Raw genomic sequence first — 17,330 nt, 5'->3', positions numbered from 1 at the left:
AAACGTTCAAGTACAAGTATCAAAGTCAATGTTTCTTTTTCCACAGTTTCTTTGAGAAGAATGATATAGGTCTGTCGATACCTTCAGCGTCTGCTTGAGTAAGAACTGCACCAGCACCCACATCGCTCGCGTCCACCATCATGCTGAACGGCTGGTTGAAATCCAGAGCCATCAGTACCGGATTGGTAGATAAGAGGGCTTTCGCCTGGTTGAAAGCACTCTCGAAGTCGATTTCCTTTTCAAGATTTTTCAGTTTTGTTGGGTTTGCACGATATGGTGCCTGTTTGATTGGGGTCATATCTCCCACATCAACATCATGCTTAACAACATCAGTTCGAGAGGGAACATCAGCAAATAACTGTGGATATTCACTCAACAGCTCTTTCACGTCGCTCCTCTCCTTCACAGATAAGTGTGTTAGTTTGTTATCGATGTGTGCTAGAACCTCTGAATTTTTCAATTTCACACATGGGTTCTCTCTCTCAATCTTGCACACTTCTTTCTCAACTTCACACTTTGAGTCACATTCAACAGCACTCAACACTGGTTGTGCTTTACTCTCGTCATTTCTTCGGATATATGGCTTAAGCATATTCACATGACACACACGTCTCTTCTTCTGCCTATCTGGAGTATTGACAACGTAGTCGACATCACCAACTCTCTTAGCAATAGTGTACGGCCCAGAAAATCTAGCCTGCAGAGAATGACCAACTACCGGCACTAAGACCAAGACTTCATCTCCTACCTCGAAATTCCTCTCTTTTGATTTCCTGTCATACCATGACTTCATCTTCTCCTGAGAATCTGACAAATTCTGTCTGGCAACCTCCCACGCCTTATGCATTCTCTCACGGAAAGTACTCACATACTCCAACACATTTGTTTGTGCATCATCACACAACAGTCTCTCTTTCAGCAACTTCAATGGTCCACGTACTGAGTGACCGTATACCAACTCAAAAGAACTGAAACCAAGCGACTCTTGTACAGCATCCCGCACAGCAAACAATAACAAGGGAACTCCCTCATCCCATTGTTTCTCTGACTCCATACAATAAGTTTTCAACATATTCTTCAAAGTCTGGTGGAATCTCTCCAGTGCTCCCTGGGACTCTGGGTGGTATGCACTCGAAACTACATGTTTTACGCCCAGTTCCTTCAACACCTGATTGAACACCCTAGACATGAAATTTGACCCTTGATCAGATTGTACAGTTTTTGGTAGCCCTACAGTAGTGAAAAATTTCACTAATGCCTTTGTTACATTATTAGCTGTAATGCGCCTTAGTGGTATCGCTTCGGTATATCTCGTCGCAGCGCACATTATCGTCAATAAGTATTCATTACCTGCCTTTGTCTTTGGCAGAGGACCTACACAATCTACTATGATCCTAGAAAATGGCTCATCGAACGCCGGTATTGGCTTCAATGGTGCTGCCGGTATTTTCTGATTCGGTTTACCTACAACTTGACATGCGTGGCAACTTCTGCAAAAATTTGCAACATCTTTTTGCACACCTGGCCAAAAGAAATGAGAAAGAATTTTCTCCTGAGTTTTGTGAACCCCTAAATGACCTGCAAGTGGGGCTTCATGAGCAAGGCTAATTATGTCCTGCCTGTATGTAGAAGGGACTACAATTTGGTGGACTTCTTTCCACACCTCATCTGCAGGGACATCTGCTGGCCTCCACTTTCTCATTAACACCTGCTTTCTTGTAATAACAAACAGGCACAGTCAATGCCTCTTCCTCAGAAACAGCTCTCTCATTCAAAGAAATCAACTGAGGATCTGTCTGTTGCTCCTTTAGCAACTTACTCTTTTTCAAAGATAGTGGTTCAGATTTCCTACACTATGAACCTCTCTCGCACTCTCATTCACATTGGAATCAGACTCATCCTCAACCAAACGACAAAAGAAAGAATCTCCTAAGTCAACATCTATTTCATTAGACTTCTTCTCTGACTCAACTTTCTTAGCCTTTGAACGAGTTACAGCACATGCTGGGAACACTACAGGAAATTCTGCAACCAACTCATCTGTCTCAGAACTTTCACAAGGACTCGAACTTACTACTGGACATGACACGACTCTATCACCAGCGAGATCATTACCTAATATGATGGATACCTCTTCCACAGGAAGTGATGGTCTAACTGCCATCTTCACCATACCAGAAACAAGGTCTGACTTCAAGTCTACCACATGAAGGGGTGCCTCTACAAAGCCGTCTCCAATGCCTTTGAGCAAAACACTAGCACCAACAGAAGAACTATCACAAAAGGGCAATGCACTTTCCAAAATCAAGGACTGAGAAGCACCAGTATCCCGAAAAACTTTCACTTTTCTTGCTACATCACTCTCTGGTACAGAAACATATCCTACAGACACAAACGGTTCATACTCTTTCTGAATTTTTTCTATGTTTGCTGGAATAAATCCACTTCGTGAGTTTGACACAGTTTGTACGAATGCATTAGGATGTGCACTAGATTCCTGTTTCTTAGCCTGAAGTGAAGGACACTTTGACTTTATGTGCCCATACTGTTTGCAAGCATAGCACATTCTTTCCTCTGTTACCTGTCCTTGCTGGGACTGCGGTTTTATTTCATCCTTTTCTTGTGATGAACAAGTTTTCTGGCTTTTGCTCCAGTTTCCATTTTTCTTAGGTTCTACACTCACTTTTGTGAGATTTTGTGCGTGAGCACGTAATCATCTGCAATTCTTGCTGCTTCATCCAGCGAATCGACGCGCTGCTCCTCGAGATGTATACGTACATCCAGTCGCACGCTGCGCTTGAATTCCTCAAGTAGAAGAATTTCACGCAATTTATCATAATCATGATCTACATGGAGAGATGAGCTCCATCTGTCAAACAATTGCTCTTTTTGTTTTGAAAACTCCATATGAGTTTGCGATTCTTCCTTTCGCGCTTTTCGAAATCGCTGCCTGTACGCTTCGGGTACAAGTTCGTAAGCTTTCAGCACGCTCGATTTTACTTTATCGTAATCCGACACGTCGGCCATCGACATTGCTAAGTAAGCATCCCTAGCCTTACCGCTAAACTTACTCTGAATCAGGTGAGCCCACATTTCCCTAGGCCACCCCATGCTTTGAGCTAATTTCTCAAAGTGTGGAAAGTACTTTTCCACCCCTTCCTCTTCAAATGAAGGGACCATTCTGACATGCTTTGCTACGTCAAAATGCCTATCAGCATTTCTGCTCTCTTTTCTGTTTACGGCAACAAGTTTCTCCCTCTCCAACTCTACTCTCGCCCTCTCTAATTCTAGCTCCTTTATCCTCACTTCATCAGAAACTGAAGACCTAGCCTGAGAATTTAATTCAGGAGACCAAGACCTAGACCCTGGAGGAGTCACACTCATACTATCCGCCGCCTCTGAAGACAAAACCTCTTCAGCAACCAGAAATTCGACAATCTTGTTCAAAATGTCCGACTTCAGCATGTACCGCTTGATGCCCACAACCTCATAATGAGTTGCTACATCTAACAATTCAACTTTAGTCAACGAGCTTAATCGCTCCGCAGACGGATCCCTAACAAACTCCCCCAAAGAGAACTCGCTAGCCATCATGCAAAAAACCTAGCCTCCTAAATATCCTAGAAAGAACTAGAGCCTGGCTGTTATAATCCCCAGCCAACCTTACAACACCTAGATTCTACAATATCCGAGAAATCTAGACAACCTGACTGTTACAACCCTCAGTCAAACCCTGCAAATCCATGCAGAAACATGAGAAGACAACAATGTTTTTCTCACCACACACACCACGAATGCTCGAACCTGAAACGGCTACCCCAGCGGTGGCCGACGATATCATCTTAACGAACCGACATCGACAACACACACACAGTACACACCGAACAGTCCGCTCATAAGTAACGTGTATGAAATCCGTCGCACGCAATGTAATGCAACATGCTAGTTTGCCAGCGCTAATATGATCACAAAAATCACCTGAAAATCATACTTTCCACTTTATATACCTGGCCGAGCCCCCATTTGTTACGAGTGGTTTCCTCTACCCGTTGTCCCTGGGTCCTTTGTTCCACAACAACAGAATACACAACACAAAGTGGTTAGATTTCAAGGGCTGATCTTCATTATTGAGCTTCGTTCTTCAACTCCAAATACTCGACTAACTCGTCCTGAGGACGGTCCGTACAATGTATCTAGATTCGGTCGATACACCCATCACAGGTGGCTAATCCCTCCTGTACACTAGTAACGATAATGATAATCTTTTAAAGTCCACTCCAAATTTTATTAAACCGAAACGGAAATTCTTTTTGCCCACTTGATCGTGAGCCCGGCAGCCACTGAGCAGCACCAAATAGGCTTTAATGTCCGAATATCGTTGTAGGTCTTCTGGTTCAATGGGTTTCATTATTTCGTGTTACTCGAATGGCTCCGTTGTAGAGCAGTGGTATTGGGGTTCCCATATCTCCATCTTCGAAACCGATGCACTAGTACCTTTTGGCAAGACATTGACCCTCATCGAATTCCTCGGGTATGACTGAAAGACATATGTCATTTAGATGTTTATCTTCAGGCATAAGCGTTTTCTTTATTCTTACATGAAATAAAAATCAAACAACCAATCTATTCACGTAACAAAAATGCGCATTCTGTTTGATTGGTGATGTGCCAGACAGAGAGATTTTTATCCGATATCTTCTGGCTGTCAGAAGATGCACAAGGAAACTTTCCTTCTTTGAATCGTTGTTCTTGAATACCTTCAATCGTGTGGATGTTTTACTGGTATCGGATGGTCGTTGAGTATTGAGACCGAGAATAGTAGATTTCGTGAAGGTTTCGATTCTGTTCGACCTCACTGACTCCTTCAAGTCAACCTTGAAACTTTTTAGAACAACAACATCAATGAAGTAGGCAAATCAGTGACGAAGCTAACGGTAGCGCGAGGAGCAAGGCAGAGGTAAATATTAGAGGAAGGCAAAGCGAACAGATGAAACATAACCCCCAACACACTCCCCTCACTCTATAGCCTATCTTTGTTCTCTTGTGGTTTATCTACCTAATATTTCCCGTGTCTCCCGTGTCTATGATAACGTTGCTCTCAGCCAATCAGATGCCTTGATTTCAGTAGCTTATAAAAGTAGCTTGTAACTTGTTATTGATATCAAGTTTTATGAAACAGGACCCAGTCCCCCCCCCCCCCTCGTTAGTCTAACCTACGATACGCCACTGTAGTGAACTAATGACCATCTATTCTTTTCATGAACATGTTATTATTCCTGCAGCACCCGATCCATGTAGCCCTAATCCCTGTTTGCAACAAGGAACGTGTATTTCTCTTGTCACTGATTTCTTCTGTGTCTGCCCACCTCTATCTACTGGCAAAACGTGTAATGAAGTGGGTGAGTTATGGATTCGAGTTCAGGATTTCCCTTATTGTATTAGTATTGTTATCATTATTATCATTATTATTATTATACTTAATACAATTATTATTATAACTATTACATTTATTATTGATATAATCATCATCATTTATATTTCCTATCATTATTATTATTATCGTTACTGTCATCATTTAATATCACTATCATTTATAATGTATAGTCGTAATACGGGAGAGGGGCATTTGGAGGTCCTCCCCCCCCCCCCCCCCCCCCCCCCACCCATAATAACGGAATTGAAATAATAACGTCCTACGTGGTGTATGCCTTCGGTCGGTGAGTCACCTCGACATAACTACTAAAGGCTTTTTTTCTCTACAAATCTGGCATTTTGAAAGACATGGGTAAGACAAACGGTAAACTTCATTTCAGGCTACGTTCAGAGTAACACTATTTGTTATGATTTTTCATCTCCTCCTGGTCAGTGTCTGTGTCAATAAATTTTGCGATGGAAATAAACAAATTTTGGCCTAAAATGTGTTCAGTCTAATTTCTGATTGACATATATAAATGGGCCTAAAAAGTATGAAATTCTCTTGTATTCTAAAATGATCTTTAATTTGGAATTCTGTATTATTCTGGAGATCAAGATATAAGAAAAGGATGTGCGTTATGTTTCTATGTTTTAAAACTAGGATTATAAATATCAGAAATACCTTAAATACAAATGAAATTGTTTATATGTTTTCATAACAATAAATCCTAGAAACTTCCTTTTGAATTCCGTTAGTTCTTCCCTGCGACTCGGATCCCTGCCTGAATGGAGGGTTTTGCAAGGATGTTAACATGCAACAAGAGCTCGTTTGTGCTTGTCAGATGGGCTTTTCAGGAACATTCTGCCAAATAGGTAAATATACCGTAAATAATACATCTTTCAATCTAATGTAATGTGTGATGTTATATATAATTCATAGCTTGGGTTGTCGAATGTATCACTGGTTTAACACCAACAGATCAAAATTAGTGTATGCAACTGGACTCGTCCGTATAGTAGGAAAAAATTTTAAATACTTCAGGTTTCATTTCACACTCACTCTGTTTTGAATACTAGGTCTTTTCCAGAAAGAATTCAGCTCAATTCGACATTTTATTCAATAAGGAATGTCTCACGGTTCACTGGATAAGTCAACGTACTGTGTTTACAGTGGTTCGTAGCTTGAGTCCCAACCACCGCACTACTATCCTTTGGAAAAACATTAATTTGCATTTGCCACTCTCAACCCAGTGAAAATAAATTGATACTTGTTCAGGAATTGTTTATTTATTCCTTGAATGTTTCCGACACATTCGGTCAGCTTGAGTGCAAACAAAATAGTGGTACTTTTTAACCGCCTGGAGTGAATATGTGGAGGTATCGCTGAATCTCAATCCAAAGGCTGAGGATTAGTATCCCAGCCCAGCACTAACGTTCTTTGGCAAGACGTTAATCCACTCTCCATCCAGGTGTTAAAGGATGCCTGGCTTGGGTAATAATTGATAATTGCAGGTTCCGAAGAAGAACAGTAAAAAAAAAAATACTGATGTGGCTACCATGGGTATGATTGTCTCGTCAGCTACACAACAAATTGGAATACTATGGATCATACAGTTATGATATCGACCAATACTCTTACCATTACAGACGATCCATGTTATCCAAACCAATGTCTACAGCAGGGTACGTGTACATCTAATGGAGATGACTTCATCTGTAGCTGTCCACCCTCCCACGATGGCAAGACGTGCAGCAACTTAGGTTAGACGATGGAAAATACCGTGTTTGAAGATTAAACATTTAATTGCCTGTGAGATCAAAAGCGCTCTGAAATGCAAAGTTCCAGATTAAAAACTGAATCGAATTGAACTTAAGTTATTTGCATCATCATATTTCGCACGAAGATAAAAGAAAGGGTCTCCAAACAGAATATCATAATGAAACATACATGTAAAATGACATGAGAAACAAATTTAAAAAACAAAATATAAAGAAAATATAAAAGAAAGTACAAATGGAAATGAGTGCATTCGTAAAAGCCAATAAGGCTTGACGAATGAATGAATATGAAACAATATTTTGAATACAAATCAGTACCGGGTTCGCGAATATGATTTTCATATTGACTACATCAGACAGTAAAGAATTATTCGCTAGGGCTGTTTTGAAAGGGTATATTTTAATGCACAAAGGTACACAAAGCTATACGTATTACAACACAAATATAAGTTATGATGAAAATGAAAAATGCAAAATACATGTATTGCAGTGAGGGGAAGAGGTGAATAATGGATTTACACCAGGCCTTTTAGTATCAGACACTTAGCCTTGAAATTGTCTAAATCAGTATTATATTTATAAGACATTTGAAATAACTCGTATTCAGGAGAAATTAATGACGTAACACTTATAGGTGATATCATTACAATACTTTTGCATTGAAGTCATCTTTAAATATTACTCTATTCCTCTGTAAGCCTTTTATTAGAAATATTTGAACAAGATATGAAATATTTATAAAATAATGCCTAACTAAATTCATGCAAAGATGTTGGATAATTGAAGATTAAACTTCGGGATCCGAATGCATAAATAAAATGAAAACAAACACATCTGGGAAAAGAAAGTATAGAAATATTTGTTGTCTTTCTTTTTAAACAACTTGTTCAATACTTTGATTTTGGAATGCATCTTTAATTGTTTCTCTATACCTCTGAATATAGTTATTTGAACATGAAATATATACTATTTTTATAAAATAACGCTCCAAAGATAGAAAGGTTTCACAAAATCAAATCCCAGACCTGCTTCAAAAAAGGGGAAACATATCTAGGTTAAGAAAGTATCAAAATATATTTGTTAATTTTTTCAATTTTAGTCGATCCTTGTGTTCCCGATCCCTGCATTAATGGAGGAAGGTGCATTGATTTGAACTTAAGAACGGAATTCTTCTGCACCTGTGTTCCTGGATTCAAAGGAGTACGATGCGAAGAAGAACAAGGTAAGTAGAGGTCGTGGTATAATGAATACGTCATCGTACTGTGGATCACATGATCTCGCCGTGGCACTTACGTCCTTTAGCAAGACATTAATTTACATTAATATACATTTGCCACCCTCTACCCATGTTTAGTATTGGGGATACCTTGTGATAATGTACTTCTCGAATGCTTCGAGCGTCCTAGGGCAGCTGAGGGTAAGGCCAGGTTAATAATAGTACTTTGTAGGTGCCTTGAGCGTTCTCTTGGGTGGTTATGCGCGCAATATAAATGTATTAATAATTATTATAATAATTATTATTATTATTATTATTATTATTATTATTATTATTATTATTATCATTATCATTGTTATCATGATTGTTATTACGATTATCACTGTCGTTATTATTATTACGAAGAAAATGTATCTTTATTTGCTGTCAAAAGGGTTTCTAGGAAGACGTCAGATATGTACGGGGTCATTGCACTTGGGAAATATTAAAACATGAGTTTTAAGAATGGGGAGATCTAATCAGTGTGAATATGACGTTTTGTGCAAAAACAAAAGTCTTCACGATCCCCAAAACACAATATTTCATTAACTTCACTGATTGATAAAATAGAAATTACGGATCTGTTCTGGCTTTTAAAAAAATAATTCCGTTACCGATATTGACCTTTTGCAATTGTCATATAATCACATTATTATTCGATGTTTTGTTTCAAAGCATTAACTATTAAAAGCACCTTTTTACGGCTGCTTATGTCATTCTTGACTAGCTGAAATTTATTAAATAAACGAATTAAATAAATGAATTCGGCGTTATTCTTGTCATGGGGTTTGTTTTAAATTCGTTACATCCACGTGCAGATCTGCCACCTACGACGGAATCAACAACAGTTGGGAACATGACGACTGTTTCCAGCTCCAATTTAAGAGGCAGTGGACGGCAGCTTTTAGGCAGTGAATTTCTCATATTCGTGACAGTTGTATTGTCAATCATATTCTTGAAATTCAAATAAAAGTATTGATACTAGGAAGTTACGCAACATCTTCTTAATAAGAATCAGAAAAACCAATACTGAATTACAATTTTTATATCTGAATTTCTGAAATCATTGTTGCAGCTCAGTTGGTATTAGAATGTATACATTTATCATAGTTCTCATATTCATGACAGTTGTATTTTCAATCATATTCTTGAAATTCAAATAAAAGTATTGATATAAAGAAGTTACGCAACATCTACTTAATAAGAATTTTAAAAAAAATACTAAATTACAATTTTATATCTGAAATCATTGTTGCAGCTAAGTTTGTATTAAAATGTATATATTAATGAATAAATCAGTATATATTGGCGAATCAATCAGAGTAGATTTAAATCTGTAATTTCTCATTCTTCGATATATTTATACAGAATGATAGATTTATTATTCGCATGCATGTAATTATTTCCCTGATTGCGGAGCGCCAGGACTAGGGACTTTTAGATTTGCACAACGACAACGTGGATTGCTACGATCGACGTCCTTTTAATGCACTGCCTTGAATGGACGTCACACGTATCAGTCCACGCAAATCTAAAATTCCCTAGTGTCAAGTTTGACAGACATGATCGAGCGCTATACAAGGACCCACTATTATTATACGGCGAACTCTTACACAATGTTTATATTTATTTCAGAACAGCTGTCATATTGTGTAACACCTTTGAACAGGGTTAAACCTTGGTTGACTCGTGAAGACAAATCATTTCTTCTCAATGCGAATAACAGATATTCTATTCACAATTATTGTCACGTTTGATAACATGTTAGATAGGGGGAAATATTAATATGTATATATATATAATAGTTTGGAAATGCCTTTTTAAGAAATATTACCTAAGTATAAGGCAATTCGTCATGAAGGCAAATTATTGTTTACTCAGCTAAAACATTGAGGTATCAAGAAATGGATATGGATATTAATATGTATTTGGTTTGTGTATTGGAGGTTTAAACGAGGAAAAGTAATGTTTTTTTATATCAAAGGGTCTACCACGGGCTATAGGGTTTATAATGTATAAACAGTTGAGTGATTTGAATACTTTGAGTCAACGTTCCCAATAGAGATAGGAACATAGAATTAACTCATACAAACGACAAGACATGAACCATTTAAAATGTGTTGATAATGTGACTCATGTACAGGTGGTGGTGTTTTCCTATGTATGTTGCTTATAAACCTTGGAATGATGGTAGCCAATTTATAGCTACTAGTTAGATCGCTATGCGTAGAATACAACAAATATTTTTTATAACATTTATGTTCCTTTCCATGTATGTATCTCACTATATTATGTGTGTAATCAGTTATTTTTGTGTCTGCATTCTGTGGATTACCTGATTACCTATTGTAGAAACGCATGTAGAAAATATATAATGAAAATATACATATAAGCTTTTTAGATCTAGCATCACATTTTGTTCTTTCAAGTAATTAGGATTTCTTCCTTTGCAGCAGAAATCCTGTCTTCTTTTTGTCGTTTACTTATCCTTGAATTTTCAAGCGAATTGCATGGCATTCTAATAAAATATGTATCCACGATACCAACTGATTTGTAATTTATTTGTTTTAGTTACACATCTGGTCAATCAAACGCCAGATTTCTGTGCGAGAGAATTTGAGTATGAAGAGAGATAGAACTAGAGAGTGGCACAGAGAGAAAAAGAGGGAAAGAGTGAGAGAGAGAGAGAGAGAGAGAACGAACGAGGACGGGAAGAGAGGGGAGGGGTCTCCTGTGCTTAAAAATACAGGGAAAATTGTTTATAACAATTTTTTTGGAACCAAGTATTTATCCTGTTTTAATGAAACCTTGCTATATCAGGGCAACACACAAGGAAAATTATAACTAAACAAAAAACAAGCAAACAGGAAATATAGAGAAGCGGGAGCGGCAATATCAATTTGCTATAACGAGAGTTTGTATAACATCATTCTATATTAACGAGTTTCTCCTTTACGTGTTTTCGATTTGGAATCCTTGAATGCTTATATTTCTCTCACAGTCATCAGGACAGTGTTTTTTTCTATTTCTCACCATTATCTATATTAATTGCTTTTTAATTTACGTGTGAAATCGAAATCGATACTGATTCGTTAGTACAATAGACCAGGGGCGGCAATTTCTTTTCATGACCGGAAGGGGGGGGTTAAAAAAACGAGGGACAAGGGAGCAGCAGTGGTGTAATGAGCAAAAACGTCCCGGGGGTGGGCAGAAAAAAAATCTGCATCAACCCCCCCGGTCTTACATGTTGCATGCAGGCCCGCGGAACGTTTTTCAAAGTGGGGGGGGGGGGCTAAAGTATTTACGATCAGGTAGAGCAAAGCGAGCGAAGCAAGTGGAGCGTAAATTGGCGTGGGGTCCAGGGGCAAAGCTCCATGAAGCTCAGGGTTTTTTAGCATTTAATTACGGTTGGATGAGCATCCATGGACTGTTTTAGGGCTCTTGGTGGGGTCCAGGGGGCAGAGCCCCCGGAAGCTCAGGGAATAACCATGCCTTTTTAGCAACATTTGTAAATCACTGGTATCGAATCAAAAATACACCACGTTTGAATGTTATTAGGGGTCAACTGCCCAAAAGCCCTCCCCTGGCCACACCATTACGCCAGTGCGAGGGAGCATAAATGACTACCCCCTCACAGGTTTTTGAAGTTTTATTGCATTAAAATATTACATTTCTTAGCAAAACTATAGTGTAAAAACTTTATATACTTTTTCACACTTCACTTGTATACAATATTTTGCATTTTTATTTCTAAACGCTGCATTCTTGGGCCCTCCAGAGCCAAAAGTTTGTTGCAGCCTTTAGTCAGTATTTGCTATAATTTTGAGTGCACTTTTTCAAATTTTGTGGGGGGGAGACGATCCCCCTGAAAAAAATTGAGGGGGGTGTCCCCCCCCCCCCTATCCCCCCGGGATCGCCGCCCCTGCAATAGACCAATAGACACTGATAATATAGTGAGACTGTTCAATGATAATAGAATCATAAATTCTCACTGACAACTTTCTAAGCAGGCTCATCAGTTCGTGCGTCCTACTTTATTGCACACAATAATAATTCTTCTTCTTCTCGATTTTGCGCTAAGTGTTATTATCACAGGTGAGTATATCCAATTTCGTAAAATGAATCTGATTTGTAAGAAAAGATTATTTGCGAGTTCATTGGCAGGTTTTCTATACATTTCTTGTTTGTGTCTGGTAACAAGTTATATGTTTAGGTTGATATCATTTGTATTCTCATTGAACTGTTGAAGATCGATAGAAATAGCATGCATTGCGTTGGTCGATTCCCATTGTAGACCATGCAGTCTGTGAAGTAGACTGTTCATACACAAGAATATATTTAACAAACGTATTCCCAATTGCATTTTATATGTATGCACCTTGTTTACAGCCCTAGAGACCGACGGCCCACGAGAGCGACAATATTGGTCTAGCAAACCTTCTGGAAAGTGATCAGAAGGCCAACATGTGCACGAGTCTTCCTGAGAGGGAGAAAGAGAGAAAGATAGGGAGAGAAAAAAAGGGGTAGGAGAGATATGAAGGTCGAGAGAGAGCGAGATAGGGAGAGAGAGAGAGAGAGAAAGAGAGGAAAGAAAAAGGGGAAAGAAACCGTAAAAAAGACCGAGGAGCCCATCCCACGCTCACTTCTCAGTCATACCAATTGGTGGGCCTTTTTTTGCATTTCATCCCCAATCATGCCAGTATCCTTTCAAAGACTGAACCCACACAACGCCATTGTTTACAACCACACCTGCCTTATATTTTGTATCTACCTAGCAGCAACATTGACTGAAATCAGTGGCGAAATATTTATGCTTTTATGAGTCTTGTTAATGTTGTGTTTATTTTCAAATTTTTATAATGATGATAAAACTGTTCATTGTTATAATGATGATAAAAATATTCATTGTTATAATGATGATAAAACTGTTCATTGTTATAATGATGATAAAAGTATTCATTGTTATAATGATGATAAAACTGTTCATTGTTATAATGATGATAAAACTGTTCATTGCTATAATGATGATAAAACTGTTCATTGTTATAATGATGATAAAAATGTTCATTGCTATAATGATGATAAAACTGTTCATTGTTATAATGATGATAAAACTGTTCATTGTTATAATGATGATAAAACTGTTCATTGCTATAATAATGATAAAACTGTTCATTGCTATAATGATGATAAAACTGTTCATTGTTATAATGATGATAAAACTGTTCATTGTTATAATGATGATAAAACTGTTCATTGTTATAATGATGATAAAACTGTTCATTGCTATAATGATGATAAAACTGTTCATTGCTATAATGATGATAAAACTGTTCATTGTTATAATGATGATAAAACTGTTCATTGTTATAATGATGATAAAACTGTTCATTGCTATAATGATGATAAAACTGTTCATTGTTATAATGATGATAAAACTGTTCATTGCTATAATGATGATAAAACTGTTCATTGCTATAATGATGATAAAACTGTTCATTGTTATAATGATGATAAAACTGTTCATTGTTATAATTATGATAAAAATGTTCATTGCTATAATGATGATAAAACTGTTCATTGTTATAATGATGATAAAACTGTTCATTGTTATAATGATGATAAAACTATTCATTGTTATAATGATGATAAAACTGTTCATTGTTATAATGATGATAAAACTGTTCATTGTTATAATGATGATAAAACTATTCATTGTTATAATGATGATAAAACTGTTCATTGCTATAATGAAAATAGAGCTGTTCATTGCTATAATGATGATAACAATCCCTTCCGCCATTGCTCTCGTGTAAAGCCGAAAATGAAGATTGCAAGGAGAGAAGCCTTCGTCTTCTTGGCTGTCATGCTCGTCTTTGTTGATGTCGATGCCCGGTCTACTGGCGCTCCCGTTGGTTCCAATCCTGAAATATGTGATACCATGATACCCGGTCATGGTATACCAGCTCAGGTTACAGAGAGCCCCTTTTCCATCGTTCCCGCCAAGATGAAGTACATGCCCGGCAAGAAGTTCTCTGGTAGGTGACATTTTCTCTTGTGACATTTTCTCCTGCGAACTTACTTCGTCAAAAGGACCTATAACTTACAAACATAGTATTCACCATGGGCCCCTCTATATTACAATCTCCTTTTTAGTTCAGTTTTTTTTTAAATAAATTTAATGCATTCAAACAAACTGGAATGAGGCACTCACTTTCTTGTTTCTTTTTGTCTCTGTTAATATAATTCATGTATAATTGTACTATTTTGTGAAATCTTGAAATTTGATATTAAACGGTAAACTGAAACTGAAACTAAAGCACCAGGTTAATAAACGAACAAACAAACACAAATCATTGACTAAGGCGACAGTTTGCTCCGGTGACTTTTATCGGGCTTTATTTCGTCAAAGATAAATGTCAGGGTAAGGGTTTTATTTACAAATCATCTAGGTCTTTAGGTGTGAAGTCTGGTCTCGTATTTAGTTTGGTGTAGGAATTTCGCCGGAGTAGTATGTCATAGTGCACATCCCATAAACTATCTTCATTCGGTACACTGAGATGCTTAGGCCTGATAGTAATCAGAGATTTTTTTTGTTTGTATTATTGAAAAATTGTATGAGGACCAATTTTTAGTATAAATAGATCGAAAGGAGATATCTTTGCTCAGTTAGAATTTTAATTAGTGGAGATGGGTTTGGTGGAGGTAGAGGCGTGAGGGGATTTCACTTTAATCACTAAATGAGGTTGTTCTGGATTCTTATCTTTACCACACAGTCACAATTAACGCTACCCAATCACAACAATTCAAGGGAATCTTCATGCAGATGCGACGCAATGACACTGACGCTATCGTGGGGACGTGGTCCGTGATGGACGCGGATAAGTTCAAGACCGTCTCATGCGCAGGCGTGGTAGACAATGCCGTGACACATATAGACAGCACTAAGAAAGGCACTGTCAACAAATTCATGTGGACACCTCCGAAAGATTTTAATGACACCGTTTACGTTGCGTAAGTATGAACACAAATTCATGAATGAAGAATAAAGACACAAAAGAGCAATCATAATGAAGTTAACCTACTTGGAGAAATAATGACCAGTTGAAACGGATATCATCATGTATTTACTTCATGTACTACATGTAGTTCTAAAACGGGGGGTTACATTCTTTTTTGAGTTCTTAAGAAAACATAAGTCACTAAATATTCCACGAACTCTTCCTCCTTCATTTTGATATATAGCACATATAATCTTATAATGTATTTTCTATACATGTAGTTTCAATACAAAATCAAGCCTTTCGAATAATATTTTGCATTGCTAATAATAATCATTAAAGCTGTGTTATCATGGAGATATAGAAGGAATTTTAAAAAAAGACGGACATAAAGAAAACAATAGTGAGAAAGAGAATGTCTCTTGGGTAAAGTTAAAGAGATAGACACAGAAAGAGAGAGAGAGTGAGAGGGGGAAGAGATAAGAGAGAGGAAGAGAGAGGGACAAGGGAAGAGAGAGAGAGAGAGAGAGAGCATTATTCACATCAACATTCCTTGGCATGTCTTGGGTTGGTAAAGGCAGAGTAAAACAGTAGGACAATGAAGTACTGATGAGTGGGTATAATAGCTTTTAAATTGTTCAACATTAAGTATTGGGTGTTCTAAAAAATAATTTCATTTGTTATCTTTTTAGGGCCACATTTGTGGAGAGTTACAGTAGTTATTGGGTCAAACAAACCTCGTCAACTATCAGTGGTAAGTATGTTGGCTTCATCTAAATTGAGTAATTTTATTTTGTAGATCAATATTGGGCGCATAGTTTTTCCAGTAGATGATCGAGGCGCATGCAAAATACAACGTTAAAGCCCCCCTGCACTAGTTTGGCCACGAGGAATTATACCTCCCTGCATGGTCACTGACAGGTAGTTATCTCATCAAATCAGCTCTCAATTAACACTAGAACTAAATTAACACTTGCTATATAGAGGGCGGAAGTAGTGTAGTGGGGCTCTAAGAACCTTTTTGTGTATAAAAGTCTCTAGAAAAGCTTAGTTGATGGAGGTTGGAGGGGAGGGGGCTGGGGAGGGGGGGTCTGTTACTAAAGCTCTCTTGTTGAAGGTGAATAATCAGTCAGAGTGTTTTCAGATAATCTTTCTTTTCCGTTTCTATTCTATTTCCAATTCAGCTGATACTAAACTGACAAGCAGCCTAATCCTGACTATCGTCATGATATCCATCTCCCTCTCGACAAGTTTTCTTGGACTTGAGTTTTAGACAATGATGTTGATCTTCATTTTTTTTTTCTTTACCAGAATTCTTGGCCTTAGGTTTTTTGACAATCATGATGATATTCGTTTCTTTTTATTAAAATGTATAAGAAAGCCGAGTTGATATTGATCACTTTCTTCAAAAGATTTCTTGGATTAAGATTATTTTAGACAATCTTGAATGATGATATTCGCCTTTTGTTCTTTACAAGAAGTCTTGGCCCTAGGTTTTTACGCAATGGTGATGATATTCATTTGTTGTTCTTTACAAGAATTCTTCGCCCTAGGTTTTACACAATAGTGTTGATATTATTTTTGTTTCTTTACAGGAATTCTTGTCCCTAGGTTTTTACGCAATGGTGATGATATTCATTTGTTGTTCTTTACAAGAATTCTTCGCCCTAGGTTTTACACAATAGTGTTGATATTATTTTTGTTTCTTTACAGGAATTCTTGTCCCTAGGTTTTTACGCAATGGTGATGATATTCATTTGGTGTTCTTTACAAGAATTCTTGGCCCTAGGTTTTACACAATAGTGTTGATATTTATTTTTTTCTTTGCAAGGATTCTTGTTCCTAGGTTTTTACACAATGGTGATGATATTCATTTTTTT

General features: G+C 37.4%; 2 protein-coding genes across 2 annotated transcripts; both read left to right on the top strand.

Annotated features, from left to right (window-relative positions):
• The first annotated feature begins 5,242 nt into the window (after positions 1-5,242).
• LOC115926563 (fibropellin-3-like) lies at positions 5,243-9,485 on the top strand. Its single transcript, XM_030991356.1, has 5 exons — positions 5,243-5,399; positions 6,172-6,288; positions 7,063-7,176; positions 8,294-8,416; positions 9,268-9,485. Exons 2-5 carry the CDS (start codon positions 6,228-6,230, stop codon positions 9,417-9,419), a joined length of 450 nt encoding a protein of 149 aa, XP_030847216.1. The 5' UTR covers positions 5,243-5,399; positions 6,172-6,227; the 3' UTR covers positions 9,420-9,485.
• A 4,830-nt stretch (positions 9,486-14,315) lies between these two features.
• LOC100888542 (putative defense protein 3) lies at positions 14,316-16,723 on the top strand. Its single transcript, XM_030991272.1, has 4 exons — positions 14,316-14,487; positions 15,226-15,463; positions 16,143-16,204; positions 16,635-16,723. The coding sequence occupies exons 1-4, from the start codon at positions 14,316-14,318 to the stop codon at positions 16,721-16,723; spliced, it is 561 nt and encodes a 186-aa protein (XP_030847132.1).
• The last annotated feature ends 607 nt before the right edge of the window (positions 16,724-17,330 follow it).

The sequence above is a fragment of the Strongylocentrotus purpuratus genome, unplaced genomic scaffold, assembly GCF_000002235.5.
Source record: "Strongylocentrotus purpuratus isolate Spur 01 unplaced genomic scaffold, Spur_5.0 spur5_scaffold_2, whole genome shotgun sequence".
Lineage (NCBI taxonomy): Eukaryota > Metazoa > Echinodermata > Echinoidea > Camarodonta > Strongylocentrotidae > Strongylocentrotus > Strongylocentrotus purpuratus.
Note: the sequence above shows the minus strand (reverse complement) of the source record. Positions and strands in the feature narration are given on the sequence as shown.